The sequence below is a fragment of the Fusarium coffeatum genome (genome assembly GCF_003316985.1).
Source record: "Fusarium coffeatum strain FIESC_28 chromosome Unknown BRIP53273_contig_113, whole genome shotgun sequence".
NCBI lineage: Eukaryota > Fungi > Ascomycota > Sordariomycetes > Hypocreales > Nectriaceae > Fusarium > Fusarium coffeatum.
In genome coordinates, this window is record NW_022157906.1 from 219,406 (window position 1) to 236,467 (window position 17,062).

Consider the following 17,062-nt stretch of genomic DNA (forward strand, 5'->3'; position numbering starts at 1 on the left):
GCTGAAAATTGGTCCTGTAACTGGGTTGCTTGGCATAGGTCGGGCGGCAAATGGTTGGCTCACAAGGATTAGAAACACCATGGTCAGTCGTTTAGGACTAATGAGCGTTACCCCCAGGACAGCCATGATGGCCCCTGCTAAACTTGACATGGATTTCAATATTGCGCGATCATAAATAATTCGCTATATTACGCGGGGTTTGATACAGTCATGAATGAATGCAGCTTACAGTTGAATGAGGGCCATCAGTTTGATCAAAGGTACATGCATAATACTCTACTATATTAAGCACTTAAACATAGGTATTGGAGAGCTACGCTCTCGTCGTTCGTTAATCATTCTACCCATCTGAAACGCAGGATGAAGTAAGAATGCCACGGTTTATTGCAGGGCATATACGGTCTTGAACCTTTAACTCGGGAGCTACTACTATCCTAATTAGCCTACTTTACTTAAAAGTATAATAAAAGAAATAGAAAGAAGAAGTAATAAGTAGGTTTACTTTATAAGGTAAAGTTATTTTATTTAATATATTATTTAAATCTTATTCTAAAAAGTAGTTAAATTGGCTATTATATAACTTATTAAAAGTATATAAAGTAAAGGTAAAATAAAAACTAAGTAAACTACTATGATATAAAGAGAATACTTATTTAATATTAAGCTTTATAATCTTATTAAGTATCTTAAGTATAGTATAGTAATGAGAAGGTTTAGGAATGTAAATAAAATTAAGTAGTATTATATAAAGGCTTCTGTACCCTAAAAAGATACAACTGTTACCTTACTGTATTTCCAGTAATACATCTAGCAGTAGTTAACCTAGTTCCGATATACCTATATTAAGAAGTGAAATATACAAAGGAAATTACAAAAGTCAAGTATCTAAGAATTTTGCATCTCTCAGTTCCACCAGTTTCCGCTTCCAGATCCACTTCCAGAGTTGTCAAAAACTCCGATGTTGAGCGGAGCCTTCTCATCGTTGTGGCAAGCCTTGGTAACGGTCTTAGTAACAGTACCAGTCTTGTACATGGTGTAAGCCGGTTCATGGTGGTATTTGGTCACTGTGGGCTTCCATCCGTATGTGGTGAAGGTATTGGTGATAGTCTTGTAAATTGTTGGGCCATAGGTGGGCTTGGTGACTGTGATGACCTTGGTGGCAGGGTCCTTGTAGTTGTTCTGTGTGATTGTCACAGTTTTGGTAGGCAAAGCACCATAGTCCGACTGGGTGGTAGTAACAGTCTTGGTAGTAGGATCCTTGTAGTTGGTCTGTGTGACTGTCACAGTCTTGGCCTTGGTCGGGCCGTCGCTGGGCTTCGTGATAGTGACAGTCTTGGGGGCTGGGACCTTGTAGTTGGTCTGCGTGACTGTCACAGTCTTGGTAGTGGGATCCTTGTAGTTGGCCTGCGTGACTGTCACAGTCTTAGCCTTAGTCAGACCGTCGCTAGGCTTCGTGATAGTGACAGTCTTGATGGCTGGGACCTCGTAGCTGGGCTTAGTGTAGGTGACTGTAGCTGTAACGGTGACTGCTTTACAATCAAAGCCATATCCGTAGTCTCCAGGAATAGCAAGGGCGACTGGAATGGAAGCAAGAAGGAGAGTTGGTGTAGAGAACTTCATAATGCCGAGACGTTAAGGAGTGTAGTGAAAATGATTGGAATACTGAATGAGTGCTGGATTGTTGTTCATTCCAGAGCATGCACACCAGACGATCTTTATAGGTGCGATTACTTGTTGGTTTCTCATATCATCCATCGTCAACTTCAAAGATGGTGGCTAGGAATAATTCTCAAGGGTAGAATTGCCCTCAGTATGTGGGTCCAAAAATCTTAGACACGGCACAACTCGATAGTTCGCTTGTGCGGGAGCAGACTTACGCAAAACATCTGAGTCAAAAAGGGCCAAGCACGGCAGAACGTACTCATTAAGATTAACGGTAGATCGGACTAGTATGGATTAAAAGACCCGAAGGCTAACCCTGCAGATAATTAACCACGAAGCGTTTCGTATTTTATCTCCGACCCCTCGCCCTGGATATTGTCTCGGCTCCCGGAGCATCCGCTACCCTCTTTCGCCAGTTATTTCTTCGTTAACAATTTACCCGCTTTTCGTCGCATCCCTAGAATCTTTACGAAGAGAGGCAGGGTAATAAACATGGCCGGGGCTTATCACCGATCCTCTACATAACTTGCCTACCAGAGCACACGACAAGATCAGGGCTCAATTGTGGGAATGATAAATGTCGGATTTCGAGTACGAAGACTGGTAAATATCGGAATTTAGCACGACTGCGTTGATCCCCGTCCAAATAGTTCAATGTGCTAAGTCAACAGAAGTTAAGCTTCTTGAGTTGAGTTGATAAATAATAGATTATTGCGGGAGCGATATCCGTTTCTTGTAAAAGTAAATTGTCAGGAGGGAGATATATTGAAGTACAGTAAAATATCCAGAGAATATAATGATTGATCTCAGTCTGATAGACAATAATGCGAGACAACCTGTCCTTCTCCAGTATACAAGCAACTCGTGGGGCGCTTGATGTTTAATACTTTAGTTGTGAGGTTGCGGCATGACTTGTCTGGCTGATGATCGCCGTCGTACACAAGAATGTCTCGCGCCAGATTGGAATCGCCGCAGGTCATCAGGCTAGAATCATTAAAGGTAAGACTGCCATCACTGTCTATTCTCCAGCCCCTGTTTGCCTTGTTGTTGATATCTGATCGAGAGCCAATGGAATATCGCGCATAAGCTTTGCCTGATATATGTCAACGAAGTTCATCATCTTACAGAGATCTGCTCACATCTTGACGAATCCACAATTACCTGTTGCTTGGGATTTCCAGGTGAATATAGAAAGAGCTTTTTATCTTGTACGAAGAAGGTGGCTGCATCTTCAGCATTCATCTGATTACAGCAAGCATGTTGCTTGGAAGATCCTATGTACAACGTATTGTTGGCAGCCTTGACTTTTTGTGAGCTATCATACACAACCTGGAAGGTGGAAACCTGTCGATGGGTCTTGGATTGAGTTGAACGTGGACTGGCGATGGCGAAGCTGGAGAGGGTGGCCAGTATGATGGAAAAGCGCATTATTATTGTTGCGATGAATGACAGCATAAGGTAAGATTATTTGAGATTTAGGAACAAACGTTCGCCGGCTTAGGACGGTCTTTAATAAAAAGCAATCTCATGCAAAAAAGGACGAAAGCGGCATTGAGTTTGAAAGGGATAACATTACACCGGAAACGGCTAAGGCCGGCTAAAATTCAAGTTATTCAACAATGCATTCCGCTTAACATACTTTAGTCATTCCTCTAGGGTAGTATTGCTGGAATCTAGACCCCTTTATAACAAGAACAAGGTATGATTAAAACGAGTTACATAACTTTGATATAGAACTTAAACATATTGGATAATGCTTGAATTAAATCTGCCATTTTTAGTGTTTGCTTTATTGCCTTGTTAACTGTGAGCCACGTCTTCGACAGGACTGGGCGATTGTGTGCTGTAGTCTTTGCATGGATTTTAACACGTCGAGCTCGATATCGAGCTTAGCAAACTAATTTCAGCTGCAATGTTTCTCAGATACTAGACAACAGGATATCGTAATTAACCATTATACTTCTGTTGTCGTATAATATTCTATACCTGCTCCACGATATGTAGTATACACAGATGGTAAAGCTAATTCAAACCACAAAAGCTGAACTCTTGTGTTGACGTCACTTCACATGTTTACAATGTCGCGTTATGGTTTCAAATCGTGAAACATAGATATACACTACCTGTACAGTCGGTCCTACTCTAGCGCACCATTCCGACACCCAGCATCCTTCGGACATGTTAGTAAGCATTTACCTAACCTCATGGCAAACCTGATAGTCAAGATATGTCAATGTTGAGTATGCGTTCCATTCTCCCGGATCCGGTTATGCTTATCCAACCACTTCAGATCTCGGCCTCTGTTTCAGGTCTTGTGCTCTACTTGACAAGACATCGTGCAACACCAAGATCGATGTTGAATATCTTCGATCGTAATTGATTTGTATTACAAGTGTCAATTCTAGTCAAGCATTTTATCTTGTGGCTATGGTGACCATCATAGCGATCTTTACGCATTTTATCTTGTGGCTATGGTGACCATCATAGCGATCTTTACGCATTCCATCGGATGGCCAGATGCTATCAAATGTAACTGAAAATTCAATATATAATATCTCATAGGATCCGTCAAACTCTCATCTCAGTCCTACAACAACTTACCAATCCAACAACTACAGCATCCATCAACTCAACACCTACCCACCTACACACTACTCCTCTTACTCTTTTCAACTCCAATCTTCAAAATGAAGTCTGTTATTGCCCTCGCCTTCTTCTCCGCCGCCCTTGCCGCTCCTCAGTTCGATGAAGCTCAGCTTTCTGCCTTCTTTGACTCGCTGAGCTCTCTTCTCGGAAATGGGTTCCCCAGCTTGCCCACTGACACTCAGTCTATGACTGACATCCTTACCTTCTCGACCGCTATCTCTGGTACCCCTACTGAGATCACCACTGCTGTCGCTGCCACCACTGATGCTTTTGACAATGTCGATGACTTTGGTTTCGATAAGCGCCAGGCTCCTGGAGACCTTGAAGCCATCATTTCTTCTCTCAACGCTCTCATCACCCCCGCTACCACTTCCGATGGTGATGGCTGTGTCACTGATGTTGTCCCCATCCCTACCACTATCAATGGTGTTCCTACCGAGGTTTCCAGCATTGCTGCTGTTCCTACTGCCCCTGTTGCTGCCCCTGACGCCCCTGCTGCACCGGCTGCTGGCCCCGGTGAGGCTGGCGGTTTCTAGACACTTTTCGACACCTGTAAAAAGGTATCCCAAAACGGCAGTTTTAGTGAGTCTTCCTCATCACTATTGGTCTCTGTGTATGTACTAATCAAGATTGGAAGGGAGTCAAGTCGAGCCATTGACAGTGGATCCACTTTGTTGCGGTCAAGGTTGAGGTTTTATGCTAAGAGGTGGTTGAAGGTTGCATATGGGTTTGAGATCATTTTGCTTGAGCTAGTTCAGGATGCTTTAGATAGAGATTGCTTCCATCGCGTAATTCAACATTGCATTGATTATCTTTACAACATTTGATCTCGGACAACTGAATGTGAAGTCTTCGATATTACTGAGATCAGGTGGGCCATGATGTTAATATCATCTTCCTAGGTAGTCACTTCCGTGAGCGGCCCCCTTAAACTCATACCAAGACTCGATGGTCTTCCCAGCCATGTGAGGCTGGCGGGTTATCTTCTTTAGACATTGTGACACAAGATAAATTCGGAACACTTTTCCGGCCCCCCTGTTGTTTATGTGTTTCTCGGGGAAATTATTATTAGTTTTAGCCGCTTCTGCTAATGTTCTTCTCCCTTCAACAAGCATCAAGCATGTAATCACCGATCTTGAATCGCGTAAGGCTTTAGGTCCCCAACCGATAATTTATCCCGTGTGCCTTAAGAAGGCAAGCACCTTGAGACATTCAATATGAGTCAATACAATGCCATTGTTCATCAATGCTAGTGAATTCCATGGCATTTTCGATATCACGCAGTGGCAGGGGCGGCGCCATCTGTCAATCGCAAAAATGACTATAACGAAGGATTGTAAAAACCCCATTCCTACAGTATTTTGACACGTAGGCGGAGGGTGATAGAGAGTATAATAAGATGCGGTTATACACTGAGTCTTGATTGTTGTTTGTAAGCACCTTCACCTTTAATCTCTTCCATAAGCATACTCCAAATCAACATGTTTCTCAGAGCTGTTATCCTATTCCTTTGCAGTAACGCAGTAGGCCACTCTTTGGCCCATTCTCAACGATCCAATCAGTTTTCTCGCTGCGGTATAACATCTCCTACTGCCGAAGAGGTTGATAGTATCAAGGTGTTAGAGAACATTGAGAAGACCACCCGAATTGAGACTTCACAACACATCTGTGTCGATACTTATGTACACGTCGTGACTGGCAACGTGTCAGAGGCGATCACCAAGAAGCAGGTCGATGACCAGATGAATGTTTTGAACGCAGCATTTGCCCCTCATAATATCTCATTCAAACACATCAGCACTAGTGCCATACTCAGTGAAAGATGGGGTCCTGGTGGAGACGAATTGGGCATGAAAAGGACACTGCGAAAAGGCGACTACAGCGCTCTCAATCTCTATCTTGTCGACAGTGCCAGACTTGGCAAAACTACAGCTCTAGGCTACTGCACCTTTCCCACCAATACTTCAACTGGTTCTGACGCGTTTATCCGCGACGGATGCGTTGTTGAGGCACAGACTGTTCCTGGAGGCACCTCTGCGCCTTACAACCTAGGCGGCACGGTGATTCATGAAGTCGGCCATTGGTTCAGTCTCTTCCATACTTTTCAGAATGGATGCGATGCTCCAGGTGATAGGGTCGCAGACACACCTGCGCAAAAGGAGGCAACAAGTGGATGTCCCCAGCGAAGGGACACGTGTCCGGATATGCCCGGTGATGATCCTATCCATAACTATATGGATTACTCGTATGAGTAAGTTATGCAAGCGAAAACGGTCAACTGATTGGTTACTAACCAAGTCTTGCAGCATCTGTTACGAAGAATTTACCCCTGGTCAAAGGCTCCGGATGCATAACTCATGGGCAACTTACCGTCAACGGTGGGCAGACGGTTACTCCAATTGAAGGCGCAATGGTTTATTCGTGGTAGACTTCTGGTTGATGTTGAGGCTATTTAAACAGTTATAGAAACTTTTTGTTTAATCATTGTTATTCCTTGCCAAATTATTCCATTATTTCGAGTCATTTCGAGTCATTTCGAGTTGAATTACCACGTCCGATATAATGTTTTAGTGAAGCACTGTATCAACTACCTCGTGTCTTGATGCTTCGACTCAAGCTAAAGGCTGAACGAGTTGTCTAAAGGCATTACCTAGATTAAATAAAGGAATCGCGGTGCAGTACAGATATGTGTATCTTGATATGTTCATTGCTTTATGGGGTATACACGCATTTTGTGTTGTGAAAGTCTTTCTGCAAATGACTGAGCTCAAACAGTTTACCATCACTGACCAGTAACTTGATGAGGTGACCTGAAGGATGACATACACATCAAACGTTCATAAAACAGAGCATCGTTAGATCCGAGATAGAAAGTTGTCTTATAATAGTATCAGGTGTTGGATAGGAGCTGAATCGATCATATTGCAGATAAGGGGCAATGATGAGCTTGAATATTGTGCTAGTGGTGAATTGAGGTCAACCAAAGGAAGCCGCCTTTCTTCAAATCGGTCACAAGAGAAGTGGTAAAGTCGTATAGAGTATAAGCATAAGTATAGAATTAAAGACACACTGGTGAAGCAAAGCTACACCCGAAGAGAAAATAGCACTAAATCTCTGACTGTAAACGGTACGATGTGGTCAACCCACTTGTCCAGACTCCTCAGGCATGTCCTCAAAGACCGCGATACCAGGTCTTCTCCTACCTCCAAGTTCCATCGGATACCCTAATAGCCTCCTCGAGAATCAACCTTAGACAAGGTTGCTGATGGCAACGCAGGGAAGAGCGGCGTTGATAAGACCACCGGCGGCCTGAAGATAGTCAGTATACATGAAAATATTGTTTAGAACGATCACTTACGGTGCCGGGGCTGTCCTGGCAGCAAGCAGCATTGGCCTGGCACTCCTTGTTAAGGAGACTGTTGGCAATGGCGAGGACGTCAACCTTGACCTTGGAGCACTGGCTGAAGAGGTTAAGGCCGTTGGCAATACCAGCACCCTCACCGATAGAGTTGCCGGCAGGCTTGTTGGTGACCTGGTTGCAGCAGTAAACGCTCTGGCCGTTGGCGCAAGAGTTGGCAGCCTGCTGAACAGTCATGGTGTTGATAGAACCACCGGGAACAGCGGCGGCGGCGGTGGCAGCGGTGGCCAGGAAAGCGATGATGGCAGAGGCGTGCATTTTGAAAGTTGGTGAGTTGAAAGTCGGAGACTTGAGAGTATTGAAGTGTTGAAGTGTTGAAGTGGTAGTGAGTAGTTGTGATTGTGAGTGATGAGATGAGAAGTTGTTTGAGGGAATCAAGAGAGTCTTATATACCTGAATTAATCTCATTTGTCGACAATCGCCGATCAACTGAAACAACATCTCAACGATATTGTGTTTCCTTGCGTGGACCTGCATCCTCAAGTGCATGTATTCACCGCTATTGAAGATGGCGGAAAACTATGTTTTCCTTTCCGTCTAGGGAAAGCATGTGGATTCTGTACGGCTTCATTACGGGCTGTTTCACTTTCACTGCGACCAAGTCTCCCTCACGTGTAGTTTGCCACCCATTGGTAGCGGTAAGCATCTATGGTGCCTGACTAGTCTACTAGTTACGGTTATGGCTGTCGAAAGATCTGCTATTCAATTCAACATGTCTCTTTTCGGACTCTAACTGGCTCAATATTGGTTAGCCGATCAGGTACAAGTCATCCTTTCTTGTGCCATGCCAGTCAATCAATATGCAAATCGAAGTTTTCAGTATTACCGACTCATTCATCGGTGAAACTTTCGGTCAATACTCTCTGGACATTCCAGAGTGCATCAATCATAGGATGAACATAGGATGAACCTGTACGAAGAGTACTTCCTATTAGCAAGCAAGTGTTGGCGACAGTTGTTATGCAGTTCCCTTGCAGAACCAAGCCAACTGCGATACTCCACAAACTCCACTATATTATTCCCCGAATGGGGATAACCTCCCATATGGGATTCAATGCCAATCAGTCAACAATGCGATCTCTCGCGGAAGTGGTAAGTCTAAACTAATGCCCCGCGGGGATACCTGATTCACCGCCACCTCCTGTGCCACCTTGGCATTCAACACCACCGACCTGGTGCTTATATCTGTGACGCTATAGCGCTAGTGTGCCGTGTCTCATGGAGCCGTGTCTCAGAGTCCGTTTCCCTCATGACCTGTCTCATACTGCCATTTTTTCTGAGTTGTCAGTTTCAAAAAAAGCGCCCATTCAAGACTTTCTTGGGCCTTGGCACGCATGCTAAGCAGTTTATGGCTTAGAGCGCTCACAGCAGATCACAGGGAGCTAAGTGTCATTGGTGTTGAAAGTCTGTCAGCTTCCTCATTAGATCCTCATTGCAGTGCTATCGTGGTCGAAAGCCCGTAGCAATTAGAATGGTAAGTAAATATGATCAGCAGTGAAAAGGGATACTGTTTCTCACGGTACCGTAAGGTCGTATAGAAGTATCTGTGGAGTAACCAACACAGATCATTAGTTAGCTTACACTATCTAGGCTGCACTATAATATGGTGGGATTGTGTTAGTGATAACTTGGTAGGAGTTAGTGAGGTACTTATCATAGGTGTAAATTTAGGTCGGAAAGTAAGTACCTACCCAAGGTCTTGATATAATTAACATTATTCCTCGGGAAGATCTGCAATGTTACTTTCTGAGAATGTAATGGATGGCATGCTTGAGGGAATTAAGTTCCATTGTGAGATCTGACAGATCTCGATAAGTAATGATCGGCGAATGCGATCCACACAACATCGACTGAATGGCGGGGTGTCAACACACGGTGGGTGATAACCATTGACGAGGTTCCCAGCCAACTTCAATCCATCATCTCATTCACATACTTATCATCATTCAGAAAGTAGGGTTCAATCTGGATATTAGATACAGCCTGACAGATTTGAATTAATTCAGGATTGAATTCATCTTGGTAGGTCAAGAGTTCAGTAGGGTAATCGAAAACTGTGTATAGGGTGGGTGGGAGGATCTCGCTTAACTTCAGTGGCGTTGCCGTCTTGCCACCTTTTCACACCAGTTGATGACTTGTTCAACTTCCTCACCCCGGTCCACCGAGACTGTCACAGCGAATCAATGACCAACACCATCTCGCGCAAAGGGCCTCACGTGAGCTATTCTGATCTTGTCCCTCGTCTCGAGGCATCGGCCTTTGCAATAAAAAAGAAGAAAGTGGTTGGTAGCTTGTCACACTCGTTGACGAATATGTTACCATAGAGTAACCAGACCTGCAAATCAATCAATTTATCTCACTCTTTAGCCACGTTGACAACGCCTATGAGTAAATCCATTATCCTTGCTTCCAAAAGTATTGTACACCGCCATTATTCTCATGACCGTAAACCGTAAATCGTTGTGGGGAGGCTGAAACCGTCTCATGCATAATCACATAAATGTCGTCCTCTACCAGTAAAACCAAGAAACTCCTTTCCAGCGTATGGTACACAATGGAAATGATATCTTTTAATAGAACAGTCAGTTGTGTGGTTGCTCTGCAAGTGCTCGTGCTATTCGCTTTCTTCGTCGTCGATCTCTAAATTCAAGTTGCAAACTTCTCTTGGCAGCTGTCGAAAGAGTTAGTGTTATTGCTTAATGACATCTGGTACAATTTACATACCCCAATCCTTGGCCTGCTTCTTCGTCTCGGCATCAACCCACGTGTAGTTCACAGCCCGTTCGGGATATCGCTGTGCAATACCTAACAGCTCTGATGACTGTCCGTGGTTACTTAGTCGATGGGACTTGATATCGGTTTGACTTGGTTTGTCACTTTCTTCACTGTCGAAGCATAGCCACCCGTCTTCATCCCATACTGGAATATGGTTGTTCATACGGTAATGCCAGGCTTGAAGGCCTTGAGCTGACCGTTTGGGAGTCTGACCAAACAGAGCAGCAAACTCTTGCTCGACGCGTGACCACTTGAACCTCTTGTCGTGTCGCGCATAGATGATGAAATCACCCTCTTCTACCGAGTACTGCTGGTTGCCGTGGCTGTTCCTTTCATCGGACGACGGGCTGCGCAAGCAACTTTTCATAGGCCGAGCATAGTGAGATACGCTACGCCTGCCAATGAATGAAAATGAACGATTTCCAAGGAAGCCATCGTAGCCATGACTCTTAGTTGGGTAGCTGATACCAAGACCGATTGCAGTCTCTGGGGGTGAGGCACTTCTTTCAGGACTGGAGAGTTCATCTGGTAGATTCCAGGGTGACCATAATAGTCGAGGCGGAGGAAGCGGTTGCACTGGTTTGCGAGCGCGTGGGATAGGACTTGGAAGTAGACCTTTGAGAGAACGGTCGCCTCTGCGAGTATCAAATCGTGCAAGAGCCTCAACTCCTCGGTCAAATGCTTCCAAGCCCGGTAACCTCATTGAGGTGCCATGAACAGGAGAACTGGACCGACACGGTAGCCTTGCAATGTGTGGAACAGTTTGAGAATCAATGTTGCTTTCTATCAACACATGTTAGTCAGTTGGAATCTAGCAATAGAGACAAAAGCCTACCACTGGTTCCGGTGTCTGGGCTTCCAATGTCTGAGGTCGGCGGAGTTTGTTGTTGCAAGCAAGGCTGAGAAGGCCCGTTTACAACATGCCGATCTGCCTTGAAGTCAAGATCAGGCAAAGTAAATTCAATAATTTCCATCTTTGAATTGCGATGGATGATCAGGGACTTCAAGGGTGAAATGGAATGAGACGAAGGAAATGAGCCCGGGAGTGATCGGTGGAAAAAAGGGTATAAACAGTGAACTGACTGGTATCAACAAAGGGATTGTGGTATTAGATATCCGAGTCAGAAATGAGGACCGAGTGTTTCTTGTACTTGTATGGACCTAGTTTAACAGAAAACCCTGGATTTAGTGACGCAAGCTCAACTGGATCTCGTACTTCTTTGTTGCCATTATCTGCCCCCTACTTCCGCTTAAATCTCCGCTCTTGCTGAAGAAACGGACTCCGAATGGATCTGTTTCTCACAGTGTACAGGTTGGCACAGGAAGAGCGCGAGTGTGTTGCAACCTTTTGAGCCGATGTAAAACATATCTTGCGTTGGACTAAGCCAACCTAACGGCAGTCAACAGGGATATGGCCAAGGAACCACCTGAAAAGAATACTAATTGGAAGTCCCTTGCATGGGGTGCAAGGGGTGCGAGATCAGATCAGATCCTGCAGCCGGGACTACTGATCGGCCATCTGGGGGTTGGAGGGGCATCTGGCCTAAGTGAGGCGGGGCATTAATTGAAGTGGTAGGATTGATTAGCTGACAGCTGTCAAACATATCCAGCTGGCATTAAGGTGGCTGTTTCGTATAAGCGAATGAATGACAAATTAAATGTCATTGTGAATAGTTATCACTGTCAGATGACAAGCTTTCTTATGCCTAAGCCACAGTGACAGATCTACTGATGTGCCGTTCTCCACCAAACAAAAGCAAGCCTGGCTCATTAGGGTACGTACAGTCCAGAGAGGTTGGTTACAAGCATGAATTTTCGCTTTTCTTTTAATAATAATAAATAGTAAAGTACAGTTTTAATTCTAGGGAGAACAAAGTATAAAGGTGCTGACAGATAATAACTATAATATAGATTAAGGTGATAGCAAGGAAGCAAATAAAACTGGCATTATTACTGGGGACAATATTGAGATAAGCCTACTAATACTGATTTATGGTAGAATCCACAGTGGTAGTATGCTGACTGTAGGTATACACCCTGAGGGATACAACTAATTAATAAAGATCTCTAACCAGGTACAGCCCGCAAGGGTGTAGTTTCCCAATTTCCGCTATTCCGCACGTATATTCCGCTATATCGATACCTTCTTATCAGCCTATATCTTGCCCAGTGGCAAGTCAGTATATATGTGGCAAATCTCTACACATAATTCAAGTCTTCCTAGTGGGAAAATACACCCCTGTAGGCTGTAAAGCTAAATCCCAAGCCCCAGTTTCCATAATTTTGGTAAAAGCAATTTCGGGAGGTGGGGATCCAGAGTGTTGATCAGGGATCAAACCAGTAACGGGTACCACCTTACGGGAATGCTCTATAGCTCGCAGGCACTCGAAACATCGCAATTGTTGTTTATTAAACCCTGCTCGGCTGAGACTCGAGTACCATTTCATCCCTGCTGATCAAACTGGGGCAAGTTAGATAAGGGTCTTCGTGCGCTCCGCATAGGGTGCGCCCTCCTATATTGAAATTGTATTATTGGTGTATGAAAGTGCTTTTGCGGGTATGAATGGGAAGCCTGGGTTCTCAGCCAAACCATTGGCTCGGGGCGCACTCTCTAAGGGATTTCCTTTTCCGCTTATCCAACTTACAGTCAGCAAGGGTGTGACAGGGTAATCTCCGCTATACCTTAAAGAGACCTTCCGTACTTCCACCACTCACCCAGGAGGAAACTCTCCGGTCGGCAGATATTCCAGGTACTGGGGAAAAGGTACTGCGTCCCTGCTATTCTCTCACGCCCTGTGTAGGTATGCGGCTGTTGGCCTGTAAGACACGGGATATTGGGTGAGTCAAGATCGACAAAGTAGAGTAATTAGCCGCTCCCTGATCCATTCACTAGTCACTTGAACCAGGTTGATGGAGATAAATGTTTCTTCCCCGGATATTTAACCGAAGGGTCTAGATTATGCATTCAGATCTAACTGGGGTATTGATCTGCAGGGACTGAATTGACTGTGCCGTGGTTACCTCTAACAGGCAATAAAATTGTGATATAGTTACAGATTATAGTCTGGAGGGGGTCATGAAACACGGGACAGAAAGTTTGGATCTACATGATTAACGATATAACTGCCTTTGGGGTCCGATGTCGTTCGGAGAGTATAGAATGGCTCCAGGAGGAAATTTTCACAAGATGGCACGAGAGAAAGAATGGGAGTCGAAATGCATTTAGAACGTTATATTGAAAATAAAAGCCTAATTCTTTAATTATTTAGCTCCTAGTAGAAGGGAAAGCCAAGAACGTAAAATACTATCAGGGGTCCAATCGACTACTTTGGCGGCGGATGAACTTAAGCGCATCGCAAGAATAATCACGGCTATCTGCCGTCTATGCTTGATCCGCTATGCATGTAGTCCAACCGTCCCGAAAGAACGGTTGTTACGTAACGCAGTCCCTGGAAAGTCCCTGATCTGCAATGCAATGGCGCGATCACCATTAGCTGTTCAGCTCCATGTGCCTGGATCTAAGGAGTAGTTTGCTTGGAAGGACCCGATTTTGGTAAAATTGAGAGGTTGCGAGCTGTTCGATGGAAATCACAGATCTCGATCGGAAAGATGGAGATTCTTATGGAGAGCTGGATATATGCGTCTGCCGATGCAACTCGGCCCTTTTCGAGAGCAAGTATCTTCATGTCTCAGTTCGCGGCAGTCATCTGTATCACAGCCTTACTTGATGATCTCATGATTATCACAGAACGTGAGAGGCAAGGTCTTTTTAACAGAGTACTCTTAAGCAGGTAGTCCTCTGCAATATCTTGAATGATTGTCTTAATTTCATATCCATCATCATTCTTCAATATTGGATTTTGTTCTCTTACAATTCTAATTCACAATCTTGCTTTTCTGTCTTTGTACGATTCAAGCTAGATCGAAGATCAAGATGGACAATACTTTCAACATGGAGAATCAGTGTTATTTGCCACTCGCCCAAAACTTCTGTTTCAACTCATCCCCTGATGTGGCCTTCACCCCTACTCCTTCACTTCCATCTGCCCAAAATGAGTCTCGACCTTGGACTTTCAACGAGCTGAACGCTGCCTATCACAACATGTCTTACTGGATCGACGGGCAATATCCGTCCTCGGCGTTCATATCCGGCGCTACCGGGTATGGGACTGAAAGTTTACCACAGCACAATGCTTTGCATCAAGAGTTCGCCTACATGGACTATCAGCTCACTTCAGATGCCAGCACCGTCGACCATGTTCCAGCCAGCTCAGTCAGACTACCAAGTACCGTTGAAGAACGCTTTGATAACGAGTCCGACATGAGTCCAGCTGGCTCTTTCATGGCTTCATCTCCGGAACCTCGCTCTCGTTCTGCGAGTATCGCACCCATGAGTTCATGGTCATGTTCCAGCCCCGCTACAACAGCTTCCGATAGACGACTCTCCGATACCCCAAGCTCTTACGGCACAGACGACCATTACCACCAAGTCACCTACTCGCTTCGGGACAGTAACTCGATTTGTCGGATGGAGTCTCCGCGTAAGATGTATACTTCCGCGGAAGAAACTCCAAGATCTTCTCAAACAATCCACTTAGGGTCGCGTAAGGGCCAAGCTGGAGTTCTGGTCACCCAACCTGAGATTATTCGCAAGGCCATTGGTCAATGCGATTACCCTGGATGCAAAAAGAGCTTTCGTCGAGTGGAGCATCTCAAGCGCCATAAGCAATCGTAAGTCTAAACCGGATTTAGATGGAACAAGGATTAGAGCTAACCGAGATACAGGCATCATGGGGAAGGCGGGCAAAACAGGTTTAGCTGCGAGTTTTGCGGCAAAGACAACTTCAATCGCTACGATAACCTGCAGACTCACCGCAGGCTGCATACGCGAAAAAACAAACGCCAGCGCAGCATCAAGTTTGTTCCCGCCGCAGTATCTATCATTGAAGGAGAGGAGAAAGCAAAGAAACAAAAGAGTGGGTTCGCGGCAACACCAGTCAAATCGCGACCTTACATGGTACATACTTCACGAGTCTAATCTCGGTGCATGGGCTTCATCCCTGTGCGCCACGTTCTGATGATTTTTTTCCTCTACACCCGATAGGGTAAAGGACATGTACGAGCTTTCAAGGGCATTTTGGAACTCCAGGGACAACAGCACGGAGTTGTAAGTTATCGTTTATGGCAATGTGGTTGCAAATTCAATTCTTGGTCATTATTATTATTGTTATTAATCTCTTATTGTATAATCATTATTACAAGTCGTTTAAATTTGCCAAGTCTTGACTACTGTGATACAGCTGTAAAGAACTCATGTCTCAATTAAGATCATGACGATCTTACCCTGTTGTCAGCCGATCCGGAGCCTTTTCTGGTCTTGGGAGATCAAAAATGGACTTGTGCATCAGCCGTGCTACCCCAGAAGTGGTCCTCCCACAGTAGTACCTTGCCCCTGGTCACTAATTAATCGGAGCTATCATCCGGGTATCGCGACTTGCTCGAGAGTTACATCAGGTAAATTCTTCCACAACCCCTACCTAAACTCTCTTTGCTTAGTAGCGTAGATCTAGTCGACGGATCGGTTACGCGAGATGTTGAGATGTTGAAGCCCTGCAAGGTGCAGCGTAAGATCGAGTGAGTGGAGGGCCGTGCCTCCAATCATCTAGCCCCAAATAATGCCCGAGGCCGATTAGGGTCGGGCTGGAGATGCCAGTGTCCTGTTTTGCAATCACAATCTAAGACATGAATCACCTGACGCTTAATGCAGGCCGGGGCGTCTGATTGTTTGAACACCGAAACAAGTTAGTGGCTTCTCCACACGACTCCTTCAATCACTCGAGACATCTATCGTCGCTTCGAGTCCAGGGAAAAAAAAAGAAAGAAACAGGGAAATTCCCTCACCACTCACTCATATCATTCCGCACTTTTTTCTTTGTCAATGGGTATCATGGAAAGTGGGTCGCGTTTTGGAGCTGAAATGGGGTGTGCTTGATTCGTTAGCGAATCTCGCTTTTGTCAGCCCTAACCTCACTAGTGTAAACTAGCATTGACCAAGCTAACGATCAACAAGGCAACGCTGTCAGGGGACAGTCTGACAAGCTGAACTTGTCAGATAGGGTTTCTAGACAGCGGCTCTTCCCTTGGCTAACGGAGATTAAAAAAAATTGTCAACGGTTGCGAACTGGGACCTGACCAGAAAGACAACAAGTTATGTTATCAGACAGATAGAATTGCCTCACTTCCCAATAATGATCAATGGTTTCGAGTGGCTGGCTGACTGATTAACTGAGTCATGCACTTATGATTCGTTACGCGGCACAGTTTTATTGGGATGTCATCAACCCAACCCCTGCTCGTTCGAGGTACCCGGAACTAACGCCGAATGAGACGCCTGACTTTCTTGTTGGCTCTTGTCAGCAGATCTCTTCTGCATTTGTCCTAATGTCAAATACTTGACAGGAAGTGCATTCTCACGACCATTAAGCTGAAACCTGTTCTTTCTTGCTGATCTTTTCCGGCTTCATCCCTTTGGTAACGACATTGTCTACATTGTGTATCTCA

At 45.0% G+C, this 17,062-nt stretch overlaps 6 protein-coding genes across 6 annotated transcripts; 3 read left to right on the top strand and 3 right to left on the bottom strand.

Moving 5' to 3' along the window:
• Positions 1 to 903: 903 nt before the first annotated feature.
• Positions 904 to 1,620, bottom strand: FIESC28_05324 (uncharacterized protein; the record flags this gene model as incomplete). The annotated part of the gene is made up of 1 exon (XM_031159471.1): positions 904 to 1,620. One exon carries the CDS (start codon positions 1,618 to 1,620, stop codon positions 904 to 906), a length of 717 nt encoding a protein of 238 aa, XP_031016542.1.
• Positions 1,621 to 4,349: 2,729 nt separating this feature from the next.
• On the top strand, positions 4,350 to 4,844 carry FIESC28_05325 (uncharacterized protein; the record flags this gene model as incomplete). The annotated part of the gene is made up of 1 exon (XM_031159472.1): positions 4,350 to 4,844. The coding sequence occupies one exon, from the start codon at positions 4,350 to 4,352 to the stop codon at positions 4,842 to 4,844; it is 495 nt and encodes a 164-aa protein (XP_031016543.1).
• Positions 4,845 to 5,789: 945 nt separating this feature from the next.
• FIESC28_05326 (uncharacterized protein) lies at positions 5,790 to 6,563 on the top strand (the record flags this gene model as incomplete). Its single annotated transcript, XM_031159473.1, has 1 exon — positions 5,790 to 6,563. The coding sequence occupies one exon, from the start codon at positions 5,790 to 5,792 to the stop codon at positions 6,561 to 6,563; it is 774 nt and encodes a 257-aa protein (XP_031016544.1).
• A 994-nt stretch (positions 6,564 to 7,557) lies between these two features.
• Positions 7,558 to 7,984, bottom strand: FIESC28_05327 (uncharacterized protein; the record flags this gene model as incomplete). Its single annotated transcript, XM_031159474.1, has 2 exons — positions 7,558 to 7,617; positions 7,667 to 7,984. 2 exons carry the CDS (start codon positions 7,982 to 7,984, stop codon positions 7,558 to 7,560), a joined length of 378 nt encoding a protein of 125 aa, XP_031016545.1.
• Positions 7,985 to 10,308: 2,324 nt separating this feature from the next.
• FIESC28_05328 (uncharacterized protein) lies at positions 10,309 to 11,475 on the bottom strand (the record flags this gene model as incomplete). The annotated part of the gene is made up of 3 exons (XM_031159475.1): positions 10,309 to 10,397; positions 10,451 to 11,284; positions 11,337 to 11,475. The coding sequence occupies 3 exons, from the start codon at positions 11,473 to 11,475 to the stop codon at positions 10,309 to 10,311; spliced, it is 1,062 nt and encodes a 353-aa protein (XP_031016546.1).
• A 2,960-nt stretch (positions 11,476 to 14,435) lies between these two features.
• FIESC28_05329 (uncharacterized protein) lies at positions 14,436 to 15,807 on the top strand (the record flags this gene model as incomplete). The annotated part of the gene is made up of 5 exons (XM_031159476.1): positions 14,436 to 15,042; positions 15,100 to 15,232; positions 15,287 to 15,518; positions 15,606 to 15,668; positions 15,802 to 15,807. The coding sequence occupies 5 exons, from the start codon at positions 14,436 to 14,438 to the stop codon at positions 15,805 to 15,807; spliced, it is 1,041 nt and encodes a 346-aa protein (XP_031016547.1).
• Between the last annotated feature and the right edge of the window lie 1,255 nt (positions 15,808 to 17,062).